The sequence below is a fragment of the Nothobranchius furzeri genome, chromosome 15, assembly GCF_043380555.1.
Source record: "Nothobranchius furzeri strain GRZ-AD chromosome 15, NfurGRZ-RIMD1, whole genome shotgun sequence".
Taxonomy (NCBI): domain Eukaryota; kingdom Metazoa; phylum Chordata; class Actinopteri; order Cyprinodontiformes; family Nothobranchiidae; genus Nothobranchius; species Nothobranchius furzeri.
The window spans coordinates 39,125,443-39,144,432 of record NC_091755.1 but is presented as its reverse complement, the minus strand read 5'-3'; the positions used below and the strand labels follow the sequence as shown (position 1 = coordinate 39,144,432).

The 18,990-nt window shown below is 44.4% G+C and overlaps 2 protein-coding genes across 3 annotated transcripts in view; one reads left to right on the top strand and one right to left on the bottom strand.

Moving 5' to 3' along the window:
• The window catches only part of LOC107374920 (arf-GAP with coiled-coil, ANK repeat and PH domain-containing protein 3), a 94,190-nt gene extending 92,924 nt beyond the window's left edge, over nt 1-1,266 (bottom strand). For both annotated transcript variants that reach the window (XM_070544818.1, XM_070544819.1), the window contains exon 1: nt 971-1,266. In XM_070544818.1, coding sequence (XP_070400919.1) covers nt 971-1,251 — 281 coding nt within the window. In that variant the 5' untranslated portion in view covers nt 1,252-1,266. The remainder of the gene's footprint in view (nt 1-970) is intronic.
• A 15,881-nt stretch (nt 1,267-17,147) lies between these two features.
• LOC107390427 (lysophosphatidic acid receptor 6) lies at nt 17,148-18,913 on the top strand. Its single transcript, XM_054745701.2, has 2 exons — nt 17,148-17,243; nt 17,651-18,913. Exon 2 carries the CDS (start codon nt 17,728-17,730, stop codon nt 18,721-18,723), a length of 996 nt encoding a protein of 331 aa, XP_054601676.1. The 5' UTR covers nt 17,148-17,243; nt 17,651-17,727; the 3' UTR covers nt 18,724-18,913.
• The last annotated feature ends 77 nt before the right edge of the window (nt 18,914-18,990 follow it).

Below are 18,990 nucleotides of genomic sequence, written 5' to 3'. Positions count from 1 at the left end.
GATGTGAATATGTGTTTTAAGGTCTCTTCTTTCCTTTGTGGAAGCTTTTATTGATTCATTTTGTAAACCTGAGTTTTACTTTTAACTAATTAATGAAACAATGATTTATGTTCACATTGATGTTTCGGAGATGCTAGTAGCTGATCGGAGGACATGTGACTGAGCTGGTCTGTGGAATCAGAGCAGCATCTTCAGATGTGGGTGATGGAAGTTCTTTGTCTAGGCATCAGTTTCCTCTGGCCCTCTGACTATTGAGCTAAAATCCTCTCTCGGCGTTCAAACCCAGCAGCTGCTTATTCCAGAGTCTCGGGTTGAAAATAACGTATCAGCACAAAGCTCATTTTCTCATCTTCAGCAGAATTCATGGTTCCATCAGTTACAGCATGTGGTCCTGAAGCAGCAGAGCAGATCATCACACTACCTCCACCGTGTCTGACTGATGCTGTGTAGTTTTTGACTCCATGATGGATCGGGACAAACACCTTCCAGGAAGCTCTGCTTTTATTTTGTCTTCCTATAGAATTTTTCCAAAGGTCCTGGGGGTTTTAGTGAGTGTGAGACTTTGTCCTGGGTCCGTTGGAGCGGCGGGGACCCTGTGGTCTTTGGTTCTTTGGAGTGATTTCTTAATTCTTCTACAGATGCGACAGACAGTGTTTCATAAAGGCATGAAAACGTAACTTTGGATTTCCTCGGGTTATAAGATAGCATTTATGAAACATTTTGCTGATTAATAAAGAAAAACAAAAGAAATAGCCTGAATGAAAAACATCAAACTTTTTCGGAAGTCCAAGCAGAGATGAGCCTTTTTCATGGAGCATCACTAGTGAAAAGTTAAGAATATCGCTTCAGAAGATGTTGGTGGAGGCTGAGCCTCTCGTGTGACTGACTGGTCATGAACCACACCAAACAGCAGCGGAGGGTCTGGCACAGATCAGAAGCAACAGTTCCACCGGACCGGTTCTGGTCTTACCTAAAGCGGGGCGAGTCCTTGACGCAGTCTTCAAAGTCCACCGTCATCTTCTGGACTGAAAATAAATTTCCAGACGGTTTAAAATCCGGATACCATCTCCGTGAGCGCCAGTTGGACTGAGCTGCGCTCACGCGCCGCAGCTGCTGAAGTACAGAACACGCTGCTGCCTTCAGGTGTCCCTGGCAAGCTCGGAATTCCCAGCTCCCTTCAACCTGATGGTCCACATCAGAGGAAAAGCTCAATCGAAAGTTTCTGTTCTGCTTTGGACCGGGGAAAAACATTTATTAGATTAAGACAAAAATCATTATCTGACCAGAAGTTCACGGTCTTCAGATGATGAGCCCTGCTCTCTTTAGGGGCACTGCCCCATCATCTCCTTATTTCAAATGTGGTTCTGTCCCCTTCAGCTTTTGAGACATCGGTCCCGGATCTGTCCACTTCTGAGTCCTGGGGATGACACATGAGTGTTAAATGGTAAATGGCCAGTATTTGATATAGCACCTTCCAGAGTCCTGGAACCCCCCCCCCCCCCCCCCCCACACACACACACACACACACACACACCCCACACCCCCAGCTGCAGATGATACAGTGAGTTTTTTATTTATTATTGAAGCAGATAAACAATGAATTACATTAACAAATATGGAATAAAATAAATTCATGAACATCTATTTCTGTCACAATGTTAGGAACTTTATAAAAAAAGAATAAGAATCAACAATAAAATCATGTTGATTGAAAAAAGAAGCAAGTTGACCTGAATGACCAATAATCATGAGGCGTCATGATCCTGCCATGCCCTGACCTCCATGCACGTCATTCACCTCATCAGCCTTCATGCAGCACACCTGGTCCCCTCATCAAGCTCATGCCACACACCTGCCTCACCAACTACATGTTCCTCAGTCAACCACCAGCACTCTGCCAGATTATTGAAAGCTCACGCCAGTAAATTCTCCAGCACTCCAACCTCTGCCTGGCCCTGTACCATAGATCCTGACCTTGTTTCTGCTCCTTGACCAACCCACGTGCCTGCTCCCTGCCTGGATTGTTTTCTCTGCCTCTGACTACCTGGATTCTCGACCTCGGACCTTTCTCTGGATTCTGCCTCCTGCCTGCCCCTTGTAGCATTCGCGGATCTCTCTGGTTTTGACCCACAATCCCTCCACGAACCTTGCCTGTTCACCTACTCTGTCTCCAGCCTCGCCCTCCTCGGGCAATGCCACATCTAATAAAGACTTTTAAAGTGCTTTACTGTGTTTGGTGTCATCACGGGTCCCCTAGTTCAGTTCGTGACAGAATAATCTGGCCATATTTGGACCAGACACTGACACAGGACTGGCAAAGCAGGAGTTAAACCAACATACTGTACAATCCGACCTGTCGTGGATCCAGCGGGTAAGTTTCTCACACTCCTTGAGTTCATGGAGCTGGAGAAGGAACAGGAGTCACCTTTCTGGGGAATGTGCCTGGCAATCAAGCCACCACCGCGCAGAGGTCCCACCCCTTCGTCCAAACCTGCTACGGCAATCCTGCACAGCGGGCTCCTTACAACTCGACGGCAGCAGCCCCGAAGACCCTCTGCTAATTCACTGCCTTCCCAGATCCAAGGTTTAGCAGCCACGCCGCTCCAATCTCAACCTCCTCCTGTCATCACGCCGCTCCAGCCTCAAGCCCCTCCCGTCATGCCACGTCAGCGGCGGTCCCGGAGGTCTTCTGGAGCTGCTAAGAAGGTTGATCCTTCTCCCGTGCTGGTGTCAGTGGGTCCCACAGATGACATCTTGGGTTATGCTCCTAAGCCGGCCCCTACTGAGGAGGCAGTCAGGATGGTGATACAGGTGGTCGAGGACTCTCTCTGGGAAATCTTTGCCGTACCCCCTTTTCCACCCAACCGGAACTGATAACGGTTCCATCCCTGGGTAATTATTACCTTTCTGTCCAGAGTGTTTATGGGTCTGCACTTAAGGATGTCACTGCAGAGGGCCTGAGCTGCTGTGAGGGATGGACACCTTCCCCAGAACCCTCTAGCACCACGCATCCACGTCCAGCGGGGGGTCCCACCTTCGCCTGTCTAAGAGGCTCCGCCTGTCCAGGTCCAGCGATGGTCCCAGGGGTTGCACCGCATCCACCCACGTCCAGCGGTGGTCCAGAGGGTGCACCGCATCCACGTCCAGCGGTGGTCCCAGGGGTCGTGCCACATCCACGTCCAGCGGTAGTCCCAGGGGTCGTGCCACATCCACGTCCAGCGGTAGTCCCAGGGGTCGTGCCACATCCACGTCCAGCGATGGTCCCAGGGGTTGCACCGCATCCACCCACGTCCAGTGGTGGTCCCAGGGGTCGTGCCACATCCACGTCCAGCGGTAGTCCCAGGGGTCGTGCCACATCCACGTCCAGCGGTAGTGCCAGGGGTCGTGCCACATCCACGTCCAGTGGTGGTCCCAGGGGTCGTGCCACATCCACGTCCAGCGGTGGTCCCAGGGGTCGTGCCACATCCACGTCCAGCGGTGGTCCCAGGGGCTGCACCGCATCCACCCACGTCCAGCAGTGGTCCCAGAGGGTGTGCCGCATCCATGTCCAGCGGTGGTCCCAGGGGTCGTGCCACATCCACCTCCAGCGGGGGGTCCCACCTTCGCCTGTCTAAGAGGCTCCGCCTGTCCAGGTCCAGCGATGGTCTGTTCTGTCATGATCCTGCCATGCCCTGACCTCCATCAGTCGCCATCTTCTTCGGAAGACAGCTCCCTGCTGTCTCACATCTCCCTGCCCACACAACTCTTCTCAGTACCCTGTCATACACTCTCTCACAGCCTGCCTGGTCAACCGATTGGCAGAGCATACCTGAAGTCCCTCCAACACAGCTCACCTCTTGATCAGCAAATGAACTTAACAAGAAAAAAGTTAGTGAAACAGAATAATTTAAGAAAATCTGGAGTTGTTTGGTGAAAAGGCGGAACAACATTACGTTGCGTTATTGATACCTTAATTTTTTATTTTTTTTTACAATTATCATGTTGTTACTGCTCTTGATTTACATTTAACTAAAGCTCTTATTGCACATGTGGCAAGGTGGAGGGACGAGAGCCCGGGCAGGATTCGATACCCAGACTGAGAGTCATGCGCGATAACCAGCCAGCCAAAGGGATATCCCCTTGGCCAAGTAGCCAGGGCGCATGATCAGTCGGGACACTGTGACAGGACGCTCCCACTGTCACACCCCAAATAAAAAAATGAATAAGTGGAATGTTTTCATAGCTTTTTTCTTGGTGAGGAAGTGAAAGGTTCACAGACACAATGAGGCTATTTCTGATGTTCTCGACGCTTCTCCATCAGCACCCCTAAAGCAAAAGTAGCACCTGTATAACTCTTTCTTTGTCTGAAACAGTGCTGCTGCTGATTGATCGACTGATTGATATTAGAGACATTTTTATTCCTGTGCATGTAATAGTTCTCACTGGACTTTGCCTGCTACACCGTGCTCATACACGGTGACTCTGTACCACATTAGGGTGATTAGACATGAGTAGAAATACAGGTTCAACAGTCCAAACGGTTTCTAACAGCTTTTCCTGTGCAGCAAGGCGTTCCCGATCTCTGAGCGGTGTCAGAGTCTCATAAATGCTGGAGGGGGTGTGTGTTGGGTCATGAGTGGAAGATGTGGAACAGAAAAGAAAGAAAAACACCGCTCAGGAAGTCAGTTTCACTGAATCAGCGGGACGAAAGCATGTCGTTAAGGAGCCGGGTCATCCAAGTCACTCCAGTCCTCTAAAAGATAATCATAATGAGCCGGATCGCTGCCCTCTTCAGCTATACTGACGATTTTAAATTAATTTTTAAATGTTCAGGAGAAGTTTTTTCTTCAGTCACAATTTCAACTTTAGGTCACCAAAACTTTGATTTTTATAACCAGTGACTCCTGGCTTCACTTGGATTTGAGCTTGCTGAAGTTATCCACCGTGACCATTTAAAAAGTAACATTGACAGTAGGGATGCAAACAATCAATCGATTATCAATTAATTGTAGATAAGAAATTACTCAAGTAAAATGATTTAATTGCAATTAATTGAATTTTGAGTCCGTAATTCCCCGCTAGTCCTCGCGGGGTGTGCTTGACGCCAGACGTAGTTGACGCACACGCAGAAACACAAGCAAAGCTGGGCTCTGATGACAACAGACAAAGGAGAAACGATCGGTACACTGAGGATGAAGACGTCAAAACGGAGTGGTTGTGTGACTCCATGAAAGCAGAGGGCATTACCCAGCTAATATGTAACATGGTTACTACAGACATGCTGCTGATAAATGTTGTTGATGGACAGGGATTTCAAGAAGTGATAAAGTACATTGAGCTGGGGTACAATATCCCCTCTAGAACAACCATAACAATTAATCTTTGATTAGGGAATATGGTTTGCATTTTGTCTTTACGTGATACAGAAGATAGCATTTTATGTTACGTATACAGTAGATGGAACCGATTCAGAGGGAAGTTCAACTTTTCAGAAAAATTGCCGCTTATCAATTAATCGATCATCGATCGATAAGATGAAACGACTATTGATTAATGAATTACTCGATAATTTGCATCCCTAATTGACAGGGAAATGCACCTTGTTTCTGATCAAGTTCACTTGTGTTTGCTCCTTAATCTGTAAAATTTACACATTTTACAAATAAATCAAATGTTCTGGACATTTTCTGTTAAATAGTCGATAATTCAAAGACAAATAAGATCAAATGACTTGTGGGACTTGGGCTTGACCTGCCTGAGACATGAGTCCTGTGACTTGGCTTCAAGTAGAAAGACTTGAAACGTATTTGTAATGTTGCAGGACATTTACGATGAGTAGACGGTGGCTGTAAAACACCTGTCACTCTATGAGACCCCCATACTAATGTCAGAAGATTCACATAGACTCTTAATACAAGCCATGGTGGAGTCACCGCTTACATTTAGCTCTTCAGGTATTGGTGAGCCTACAGAAAATGATTTTCTTTTACACGTTGCTGTAATTTAAGATAAAGTTTACGTAAATGCTGACAGAAAGGACCAAACGCGGTGACTTTATGTGTGATCTCATGGAATAGCTCAGCAAATATGAGCGCTTGAAATATGTGACAGGGTTCCCACACCAGATGTTGGCTAAATATCTGTAAATCTGACAAGAGTTCTAACTAATATTGTGTTGGTTTTTGTTAATTCAGCACATTTTCTGCTTCAGTTCTACTTTTGTCTTGCTGCAGGACAAAGTAGGTGAACATTTGGCTTACTGCTTATGTTTGGGTGAAAGTAGGACAGGAAAAGCTGCAGGCATGTTAAGTTCTCATCCACAGATCAGCTGTGTGTGTGTGTGTGCGTGTGTGTGTGTGTGTGTGTGTGTGTGTGCACGGCTAACTACACCACAGGGACAAAGGAGACTATTCTTAACGTGATGATGTTGATGACACATGGGTCTTTCACTCTTAGATCTCACATAAACTGACTCTGAAATGTATTTCATGGCGTCTGGTGAATTGCATGACGCTTCGAGGACATCAAAGGTCAGCTTTAATATCAAACAACCAGATGTGAGCGCGTCTCCTCTTGCAGAGCTTCAAACGGAACACTGAGGCTGTGTTGCTAGGCGATGGCTCGGTACTGCAGAGGGGATGGAGAAAGATCACAAGACCTCTCTGCTGTTGGAGTCTGATGACTCCCAGGCACCTCGGCTGTCTCTCGCACTTCAGCTGGCTGACGTCTGCGTCCAATCGCAGCAAGGAAATCAGCTCTGCGTTCTCAGATTAGCTTTCTTAATCTGATTTATGGCCTTTTTCGGGATTAGATATCTCAATACAGATCAATTACATGTTAAATGTGTTCACTTTGGTATTTATCTGACTATCAAATGACCTGCTCATTTAAGTTTGTTTTCCCTCAGCTCCTGGGTTAATCGTGCACACCTGACGCCCATCAGCTCACCTGTTCCTGTTTTGCAGTCACGCCCATCACAGCCTCTTGTGTTCAGTCATCTTCCTGTAGTTTTAGCTCCGTTGTTAGTGTTTCCAGTATCCTGTGACCTTATTAAAGTACATTTTGAGTTTATGTACCAGCCTGTGATCCACATGCCTCAGCTCCAATGGAACAGTAATAAATCTGATGTGGAGAAGAACTGCAGGAGCTCTTGTTCAGAATCAGAAAGGTTATAGTTTTTAACAAGGTCTTTTCATTTACTTCTTATAACATTTTCTTATGGAACAAACACACACACAAAAAGATGAGAACCCCCATCCCCATAACGCTGGACCACACTCTAAATAAACAAACATAAATCAGGTTTCAGTAGGATACTAAATCAGAATACAAATACAAACAACAAAATAAAAGAAACAGTCACAGAAAATTATCAACAGGAACACCAAAATTAAACAGTAACCAAATGGTGATGCCACCAACATCGGCGGTGCTCTGAGGAAGGCTACAGCGTTAGCCGAAACTTGTCAGCTTAAAAGGTAAAAACGATCTTTACTACACTGCGTTTAAAAAGAACCAAGCAATGGTAACCAAGCAAGCTTGAACTGGTGAATTGAGCCCCTCAAACAGTGTCCAACCCTCTCCAGATGGACATGACTCAATGTCCGTATGTCGGCGGATGAGTCTCTCCAGTAGGATAGAAGAAGCCTTTAGGCCAGCGAAGAACAAAAATCAATCAATATCAGTTGAGGCCTCCAGCGATCACACCAGAGGACACGACCGTAAAGCGGTCCCACGAATCTTGAAAAGAGCATCAAAAAGAAAATAAGAAAAGTTCTTGTTGAATTTACCAGAGTTAAATACGCTTTTTAACTAGAATTTTGTGACACCTAGAGGAAAAGTAACGCTTTACATCCAAACGAGTTTAAAACCAGGCTTCAAACTTGGGCCCAATCTCAATACTCGCACTTGCACCCTCGCGCCCTTCATTTGCGCGTTCCCGGCCAGGGGTGCGAGTGCGTAGGGTGTCCCGATTCTCAAGTACAGAAGTTGACCACGCCCCCATTGCGCCCTTAATCTGCACTTCGCCCAAGTCCGCAGTGATGCGGACCTCGGACAAGGGTATAAGCCACAAGTCATTGCTGCGGGAGAAATGGCTCAAGTCCCTTTTTTAAAAATATGTATTTTCTAATGAAATTAGTTCATTTTAGGACGATTAGCTGACGCTCTGAATGTTTTAGACAAAGCAGCAATGAAGTAAAATTTATTTCAAATAATTGCTTTGTTGTTTTTTTTAAAGTTGCTAATAAAGGTTTTTGAAAAGTTTCACATCAACCAGCATCCAGGCATGTGTTGTCATCCATGACGCAATGCTGCAATTATTTGCACACTTGTGTATTACACACTCAAACCCTGCTGCGCACTTTCTCCAAGTGCACTTTGCTGAAGACCGCAGGGCGCAGTGCGAGTATTGAGATTGGGCCTTGGATGGCTTCAAAATGTGCTTGAGCCAGGGTCAGGGTTATAGTTGTGCATAGTTTCCTGTCACGCCTTGTCTATAAATAACAAAGTTCATGTAGAAAGTGATTCATGCTACTTTAAGGCACCATTTTTCAAATGAGGTCCCTGGCGTTCCCTTAATCCCCTCTCCGACTCTCTAAATCGGGGGTGGGCAGTCCTGGTCCTCGAGGGCCACTATCCAGCAAGTTATAGGCTCAATACCAAAACTCCCGCTGTTGCACCCTTCAATAGCGCGATCCCGGCCAGGGGTGCGAGTGCTAGGGGGTCTCGATTCTCAAATGCGGAATTGGTCACGCCCCCTTTGCACCCTTGAGCCGCACTTCACCGAAGTCCGCAGCGATACGGACTTCGGTGAAGGGTATTACCCACAATCCATTGCTGCGGGAGAAAAGGCTCAAGTGCCTTTTTTGAAAATATGTATTTTCTAATGAAAGTTGTTAATTTCATAATAATTAGCTGATGCTCTGAAACTTTTAGACAAAGCAGCAGTGAATGTAAATTTACTTCAAATAATTGTTTGGTTGTTTGTTTGGAAGTTGTTAATAAAGTTTTTTTTAAGTATCCAAGCACCTAGCATGCCGGCATGCGTTGTGGTTGATGACGCAATGATCCCTTTCTCAATTCTGCAGTTATTCACACACTTGTGTACTACACACTCGAAGCCTTACAGTGCACTTTCTCCAAGTGCACTTTGCAGGGCGCAGTGCGAGTATTGAGATTGGGCCTTAGTTGTTTCTCTGCTTAAACACACCTGGTTTGACTCCGCTGGTGATTAACAGGCTGCTGCAGAGCCTGATGACCTGCTGAACAGGTGATTGATCCAGGAATCAGGTGCGTTGGAGCAGGTAAACAACCTGCTGGATAGCAAGCAGAGGACGTGAACACAGAACAACCACTGTGTGTGTTTTTCATTGAGTTTATTGACAAGAATAAATAATAATGTAAACCTTACATTTAAAAACATTGAAACAAAACTCAAAAACATGAAAAAGAAAATATAACACGTGCCAGTGCAGGTTCAGTTTTTACGTGCACTAAAATGACACAACACTGCCACCTTGTGGGCGACACTGACGTGACCTTTACCCGACGAGGCTGTAAAATCTTGGAGGTATTTCACACTGCACGCGTCCTTCTTTTTCTAGTCTTTGCCCCTGTGGGAGGAACACAAACAGTGTTTTATGTTTTATCCACTAATGTGAGGGTCTGCAGTCACGGAGGTGAAATAATTCACTGGCTGAAGTGCTGCTGGGGTCAGCTTGGGTTGCTGAATCCTCCGTCGTAGCGGCAGGTCTGGATGCCCGTAACAGGTACTTAGGAACATGCTAAAAACATCAAAGTAGGAGAACACCCAAATGTTAACCTTACAGAACATTTATCAGTAGAACTGTGTTACATGGACGTAATTTTCACTTTAGAAGTGGGGGGGGGGGGGGGGGGGGCACGGGGAGGGTGTGTGTCCTTACAGTATGCTCTAATGCAGGGGTGTCAAACTCAAACTCACAAGGGGCCGAAATGAAACTCTGGGACGGAGTCGAGGGCCAAACTTAATATTTTTTGAAAAAATGACAGCAAATTTGCACGTTTTCTTTATCAACATATATGCAATTTTGAACCTTTAAATTTGGAAACAAACATATTTCTGCATTAACACTGAATGTGGAATAACCCAATTACACACGAGCAAGTCAGTTTTAAATAAAAGGCATCAGCGGTATTCATTACTTGTGGTATATTCAGCATTTTTAAAATCTATTCAGGATTTATATTTTCTTGTTTATTCATTTTTCTTATTTTTTATTCTCCTTTTTTCTCCTGTAATACGTGTCATCGCTGCTGTGACGTCTAGCTTTCCCCTCTGAGGAACAATAAAGGGATTTTCTATTCTATTCATCTATCTGCAGCCTTTCCACTTCCTGTTTACTGTAGGTTAAATCTTTTCTCACGGGCCAACAACAAAATAAAAATATAATTTTATCTTAAATGAAAATGCAATATCTCACCTGTTAACTTTCATGTTTTGGAGCAGAAAAAGAGCATAAAACCAACATATTTAAAGCTCAGTTTGCTCCACTGGTTTACTGTGATGCTCACCTGTTCCAGCCAGATACCTGCATCATGGGGTTGACCTGAGCTGAGGAGGAGACTCCTGTTGTTTTGTTCATCTTCATCATAATAATGACAACATTAGATGACAACAGGTGCTCACATAGGTTTGTGCTGATGAACATGTCTGAGCAGCGTGACCACGTTGTTGTGTGTCGGGGAGGAAACACGACAGCAGCCACAGAGCCGTGCTGGTTTGAGCGTGTCGCTGCTCGCTGGAGTTATATCAGCTCTGTCTGGACGTTAGTTTGAAAACTTTCTCTTTCAGTCGTGAACACATTACTGAGCGGCTAGAATCTCCGTTTCTGGGCTTCAACGTCAGAAAACAGCTGAGTGAACTCTGCGCTGAGTGAGAGGAGTGTAGTTTGTCCGAGACAGCGGAGCTGCAGACACCCAACTACCTCTGACTGCCTCGGGCTGGAAAAAACACAAAGGAGGGGGCACGTCTGCTCCGCGCTGGCGCCGAAAAGCATCATGGGAGTTGTAGTCTTTGCGGTAAAATCGGCCAGCGGGCCAGTTTTAATATATTTTTGATATTTATCTCGCGGGCCACATAAAAATGCTCCGCGGGCCGCATCTGGCCCACGGGCCTTGACTCTGACATATGTGCTCTAATGGGAAACCAGCTTCAACACAAACGGTTGTTTTCTGCTTGGTCCTAGAGCTCAACCAGTGTCAATTTAATATAGCGTAATATTGTTTTTGGATGGTAAAAAGTGCAGGGGTCAAAACTTGACTTTGGAAAAGGTGTGTGTGTGTGGGGGGGGGGACATGTCCCCCTTGTCCCCCCCCAAAATTACGTCCATGCTGTGTTATAACTCCTCCATCATCCTCTCTCAGATGCTCTTCAACGCACAACGACAAGAAGCTTTTTCAGAACACATACAACATGTTACACAGGAAGTATACAAGACGTCGTTGTTCTAAGTGACACGTGTGACGTGTTTAGAGATGCCACAGACACCACAGAGGATCTCTTCACTTCCTGACTGGATGTTATCTACCTGCTTCTCAAACAAAAGCTGGAGAATTTAACTGTTATTTAAATCTGTAAGGAAGTTATTCTTCTTCATCACATGTTCTGATCTGGGAGATTTTTTACGAAAGATGCGTGAAATTTACTTTATCTTTTATGTGCTTTTGGCCACGCCTCCTCTGGTCTATCATTGGCTGATGTCTACACGGCCACACCCCCCAAAAGCTGCTAGCGTAAAAATCCACAACAAAACAATCTAAATTAAACAAAAGCAATAAAAGTAGAGGAAAACTAGAACATTTGCAGCACTGCACGTGTAATACAGCACAGCGAGCAGAAATGAACAAATAACTCAGCTGTTTGACAAATCCACATTTTCTAGGGTTAAACAGACCCAACCGGCTGGGGGGAGGGAGTGTGGACCTCTGCTAGCTCTAGTCTGGATCCTCGAGCTCCGACGCCGTTCAGTGAAGCTGCTGGGACAGTATGGGCTCGACACACGGGAGGCGACATCCTATCACCCATCTAGTGTGATGTCATCGGCAGGCGCAGGATCAAGAGCCGATCTGGCGGCCCGAGCAGATCCGGTACCTACACCTGCAACCAGCCACTAGGTGGTGTTTGGATCATCGTGCTTTCAACTTCAGCATTACAATCCTACTTGTAGTTATGTTCTATGGCTGCAATAAAAGCTTTTAGCCCCGCCCCCTCCGTGTAAACAAACAGAACATTTTCCTAACAAAAAAAAAAAAATAAAAGCACACCTCAGATGATTCCCTCCATTGTTGACTCACATGGTTCTTATAGAGATGCAGCTTGTTCTTATGTTCTGTGTTTAGCTGTAATTTAAGAACTGCATCTTTTTATTTTTATTTACTTTAGGTGATATTAGCCAAAAATAAATCCAGGTGATTTTGATCAAAAATGGCTTTTATCTGTTTTTGCAAATGAACAAATCCATGAACTGCATGCAGCGAGGAAGATGGGCCACTCAGTTAAAAGCCTGTAGAGAAACTTGGTTGATTTTACTGGTGAGCAGAATTACATGCTACATACATGTCACCCTGTGTTTCTGTTTTATCAACCAAAATATTCTATCTTTTTGTGACCAACTATAAATCACAGTTTATTAGTCCCACCGGTGCTATGAGGGCTCAACACACAGTCAGGACAAATCCAGACCCCCTCTGGACCAGAGGATGGCGATGGCCTCAAGCAGTCCGCGTGACGCCTGAGACAACAGCATAAGCTATAAATGTTATCAGATCATCCAATCAATAGTAAAACTAAATATCTGGAGCAGCGTTACCCACAGTTGCAGAGATCACACAGAAGCAGATAGCAGCGCTGTTTCCCACCTCTTCATCCTCATCATCCTTTTTCTGCATCCTCACTTTGATCTACAGCAACACAAACACCCCAGCCTACTCAAAGTTCCCATGCAAAATACAGAAGTCCTCAAACTGGTGACAGAAAGATGCCATCAACATATTTTCTTCTGTACCTCCTCTCCAGGACACGCCCTCTGGTGGGCAAAAGCAAAACTGGCTCGATCCACTGGGCACGTGTTAGCCGTCTTAAAAAAGACACAAAACAGCTAAATTATTTGCTACGCTCAGTTTGCCTAAGTTGTTTTGATAGAAAATTATATTTTATAAGCCTCATGTTGCCATAAAATTTCCATTACTAATTAGATTTTAGCCTCATTTATTTAGATGTGCAGCTAATTTCTGCTAAATGACCACTACATTTGGTTGAGCAATCCTGTAATGATGTCAGCAATTTAAAAACAAGGTTCCAGTGAACTGCCATGAAAGCTTTTGATATCAGTGTTTTTTTAAAGTGAAACTTTGCAGTTTTGGCTTGCTTTTAGAAACCCCTAGTGTCACTGCATATAAACAAAGCTGAAACTCTCCTCCTTGCAGTGAATTCTTCTTTTTAACACTTAATCTAACTGCTGATATGTCTCCTCAGTCTTCATTGGTGTCTACAGGAGAGGTTCATCACTAAGTCAAACAAATCAGGAATCGTGTTTCTGAGCTCCCGTAATTCAGAAAATTCCTAATGTTGACCCTTGTTTGACTCCTATTGTGGTCGGGCAATCTTTTTATGTATTTAGCGTCATCAGATAAAGGTTTTGTGTCTCTTCTGAGGCTCCACCGTGATGAACATGTTACAAGACATGCTAACCAGGTGTAGCTCGTCTGTCCTAAGGTGTAAACATGGATTTTTGTAAAGCACGACTTTGTGAGACTTAAGGGCAGCGGTCCAGAGAGGCTGAAGTTGCATACGAGGTATTCTGCTCATAAGGGGTGGTGGGGCTGAGCCTTCATTAACCCTGTAAAGGGTCATTTTAGCTCCAACTGGCTCAAGAAAATGATTTAAACATATGAAAAGTTGATTAATATGCCTTTAGAACTGCAGAAACCTACTGAAACTCAGACCAGCCGTTAGCTCTGTAACGGAATGAAATGACTGTTTTCCACCTAAAAGTCATTTCACCCCTCTCCTCAGCAGGAACTAATCTGCATGAGATATTGTTCAAGGTCTCATGCATTTGCTTCTAAACTGCTTCCTTTCCAGCCCAAAATAAGAATGAAGACAAAGGACTCTTTCTTTTTTGATAAATCAAAGAACTCTATTTTTAATAAAGCTAAACAAACAAAGTGTTAGTCAATAATAAGATGTTGACCAATCTGTGAAATGACAATGTTATGATTAGTAAGTTTCAATAAGTAATATGACTTTAATCTAGCTGCACTAGACATCCTGATGACACGTAATGTAAACACATGACACATTGCTTTCACTGATCCAATCAGAACCTTCCTTTCTGAAGCGTGGCATAGTCTCTGTGGTGTTTATAAATCTGCCAACTTCGATTCGACCGTAAATCAAAGCATCCAGATTAATAAAACCAGTTCCCACGCCATCTTAGTTCAGTTCACCGCATTCTAAGAGAAGTATCGGACCGGCCACCCGGACTTCCTTTTTAAGCAGAGAACCAACAAGTTGGATAAAATCTGTTGCATTTTACCAACCAAGCAACGGTTCCTTTCAGAATAAAAGCTGAACTCACTGACCCTCCGGGTCCATCTGACGCTGTCAACCAACTGTCACTTCTTACCTGGAGACAATCCAAAGACGAGTCTGTCCTACTGCTGACTCTGTTTCATCGGCTCCGGTACTGAAAGGGGGGTCCGAGGACCTGGCATTCTGGATCTGTACGGAAGTCTCATCCTGAAGGGTATGTGTGGAGCGACAATATGGCGTCTCATGTGTTTATGAAACTATGATCATAGCTTAAGAGCAAAACATCAAACCATCATTCAGACTTGCTTCTCCGGATACGAGAGTTCTGATGACAAACATCACTCACACATACACCATTCATCTCACGTCTCATTCACGCCAAGATCCATCCATTCACTTAGAATTTAGAGTTAGTCTTGTTTAAAATTATTTAGAAATAAATCTTCTTAAACGTTTTAAAGGTTACTCTCTCTTCTTTTGTCTCTCAGTTAATAAGAAGTGTTAAATAATCCCTGCAGTAAAAAGTTCCAATCTTCTGGTTAAAAGTACCCAAAGATCCATAAGATTGATTTCATATTTACTATGGAATCTTAGGTCTTATGGTTCCTTAAGTAGATGTAAATTAACCCTTTACAGCTCATGTGTGATCAGAACTAAATCTCTGTTTCTCTAAACTGAGGTTGTTCCAATTAGCTTTTTGCATCAGATATTGTTTCAAAAGCTCTGATGCATCACTTTTGGGTTATTGAAACAAATTTAATTTTGAAGTGAAGACACTGAAGAATTATTATGAACAGCAAAATCAGCAGTAAACTTGAACTGTGTTTACCTGTGAGACCACTGGAGGATGCAGTCGAGGCTACAGACATGCAGGCAGGTCTCCAGAAGCCCCGTGTTTGCGTCTCAAAGGGACTCAGGCAGATGTAACACCTGTCTGCTGCAGCGAGGGGGCTGGTATTCATACTTTGGGCTACTGCTGCACAACACACCTTAGTATTTTGAAGCTGCTTAGTTTGGTGTGACAAAGGCTAGCGAACATTAGCTAACTAATCGCTGCACAAGTAAACATCCGGTTCAGTCCCTTCAAAATAAGAGCACCAAGTCAGAAATATTCAGCCAGAAAGTAAAATAAACAAAAACAGTCTGAAATCTAATTTTGTTGATACAATTTTACCTAAACGGATACTCCAATTAAATATACCCCTTAACGTATTTGACTAACGACAATCTAGTTTAAAACAAATCTGAAGTAGGCTACTATTTGTATCCAGTGTCCGCTTGAAGATCTTTTAATAGGCCAAGAACACAAAGACCCACCTTTTTTTTTATTTAAAAATCCTTCTGGGAAAGTATCCTGTGGACTGATGGGACACATTAGAAATTTCTGAATGGTATATGTCCTGGTATTTGTACATGGTGGTGGCAGTGTGATGGTCTGGGGTTGCTCTGCTGCTTCAGGGCCTGTCTGACCTTTGACCTTAAACAACCCTGAGGTTTAATTCTGCAAAAGGGTGTGACATAATTCCTCAAGTGACCCTTACCAAAAAGTTGTATACTTCAAGTGTATTTTATTAACTATATGACCCCAAGTATATTTTATTCTCCAAGTACACAGATGCAAGTACACTAGTAGTTTACTATCAAGTATACTTTGAAATACACTTAAACTACCAGATATACTTGTAATAAACTTTGTTTACTTGTGATGACCTTTAAGTATACTTATAGTTTATGAAAGTACACATTAATGTGTACTAAATGCAATGCATCTTTAAAGTTTACTATTAGTGTACGTTTACAAAATCTACACTATGAAGTATACTGAATGTATAGGTTAATGTAAGGTTAACCTTTTAGTGTTATGGTTTACACCTCATGATTGTTTTTAATGTGTGTTTCTTCTCTATGCAGGTTGGCTGTGGCTCCTCCTGCCCCTCTGTGGAGCACCGCAGCTGACTGCAATTTCCTGATTGTCACACCATGTATTTTAAGCAGCTGCTCCCAGTGCATGGTGTGGTGTTGTTGTGTAGTGTTGCTGGTGTCTGTAGTATTGTAGATCTTCATCATTAGTAGATTTTTGTTTCAAGTAGGACCTGTGATGTCCTTTTTCCCACTTATGTGGTGACTTTTTGTTATTAAAGTAACTCAAAATTGGATCAAGTCATCCTGCCTCCTGCATTTGGGTTTATTCCCGTGTACCCTCACGTGACATTTACTTTATAGTAGTACTACAAAAAAATAATAATAAAATAAAGTAACCTCCAATTATATTTATTCTCCACATTTTAATGCCAAGTAAAAAAAAATGGCAAAAATAAATTCTGTAATTTTATTTGAATCTGAAGAAAGACTTGCAGCTCCACTCACTAACCAGTGTTTCACCAGTCATCACAAATGTTAGAGTTCAGATAGAGCTCTAGGTGGCTAGTGCAGCTCCAGTTATCTTTGAAATTCAAATGTTTTTCCATCTGAAACTCTTAAGTGTGTGAGCGTGTGTGTGTGGGAGAAACAGAATCTGTAATGAACTCCTCCTAGTCACATGCTGCAGTGCGGGCTGAAACTCATCATCTTTTGGTTTCCTGCACCTTTCTTCACGCTGAAACAGGAAATCCTATCTGTAGAAGCAGCACGCTGCAGCTGGAGGAGCGCATCTCAACCCGCAGCAGGGCTTTTTGAATTTACGACCCAAGTGAGTGATTTTATGAATAATCATTCATTGATAATTCAAATGTTCTTCTATATGAAAGTAAAGCCAGATTGAGAAAATGATGAACACTTAAACATTTAAACTCGCACGAGTTTTCAGACTTAACATTCTTTTAGAAGCGTTCGGAGTAAAAGTAAAACCAGAGCTGCAGGAGTTTAGTTCTGGCTCGACGCGAGGCAGCGTTCCAAAATCGCTTCACGTTGTTTAGGTGCTGTAATTCTTCTGGTGACTGAAATGAGAAAGAAAATAAAAAAACTGAAGCAATTAAAATAATTCAAGTGTTAAAAACAGAATAGTAAAATATTGGATTTAAAATCGGTTGTTTATGAGGTTGCAGGAAAGTAAAAGCGGAAAGACTGAGTGGAAACATCGGTCTTGTTCCTTTACAGGAGGCGTTCCACGCGGCTGGTTTCTGATCACCTGCCTGCTGGTCTTCATCATCATATTAATATCATACACAGTCAGGATGAACGGGACGAACTGCACCGACCCTGCGGCGGAGTTCCAGTATCAGCTCTTCCCGGTGGTCTACATCATAGCATTAGTTGTTGGGTTACCAGGAAACTTGGCGGCGCTGTTCGTCTTCACCCTCAGGATTACCCCGCCCACCACCTTCAGCGTCTACATCAGCAACCTGGCTCTGGCGGACATCGTCATCCTCTGCACGCTGCCCTTCCGGATCCACTACCACCTCAACAGGAACAACTGGGTGTTCGGGGACTCCGCCTGCCTCGTCACCGGGATTCTGTTCTTCGCCAACATCTACATGAGCATCTGCTTCATGACCTGCATCTGCTTGGACCGCTACGTGGCCACCGTGCACCCACATACGTATCTGAGGGTGAGGAGCCCCTGGTACTCTGTGGGTGTGAGCGTGGTATTTTGGTGTGTTGGTGGAGTGGCCGTCCTCGTCTTCATCCTCATGGGTCCACTGAAAACCGGAGATGACTCTTCAGGCCAGAGCTGCTTCGAGAACTTTGCCAGGACAGAGTGGGACGAGCGACTCCGGCCGTACAGCATAGCGAGTCTGGTCTTCTGCTCGCTGCTGCCCTCCGCGGTCATACTGGTGTGCTACCCGCTGGCAGCCAGACGCATCTCCAACATCAGAACCAAAACGGCACAAAAGGCGGTGCGCGTCATCTACGCCATCATGGTCATCACGCTGCTCTGCTTCCTACCCAACCACGTGGTGTATTTCCTACACCTCCTGCAGCGCATGGACGTGATCCAGAGCTGCTCCGTACGTGCCGCCATCTACAACGCCCGGCGGGTCACCATGGCACTGGTCACACTCAACACGTGTCTGGACCCCGTGCTGTACTTCCTGACCACCAGCTACTTCAGATGGGAGTGGTTAAGGAGGTCGTGGCTGTGGGGGCTCATGAACAGGAGCAGAGGGGTCTACAGCATCGCGGGCCACGGCCGACAGTACACCGCAACCACAAACACCCTGGATATGTGACTACAGCGCATCAACGTGGAAATACTCAGTAAAAAGTGTTTATTTACAGTCAATTCTTCAAAAATAAAACAGAAATATGAATTCTGGGCTCTGTTTTCGCTAAATGAGTCAGTGAAAAATCCCACCGCCCTCAGGTGATTCACCGGCAGGACAAATCCCGCCTACAGGACAGAACACGTAACTAATCTAATCAGAACACAGCGCTTTCAAACCACTGAGCTGCAACTGTCGATGACAAACCATTAATCGTGAACAGCGTTCATGAAG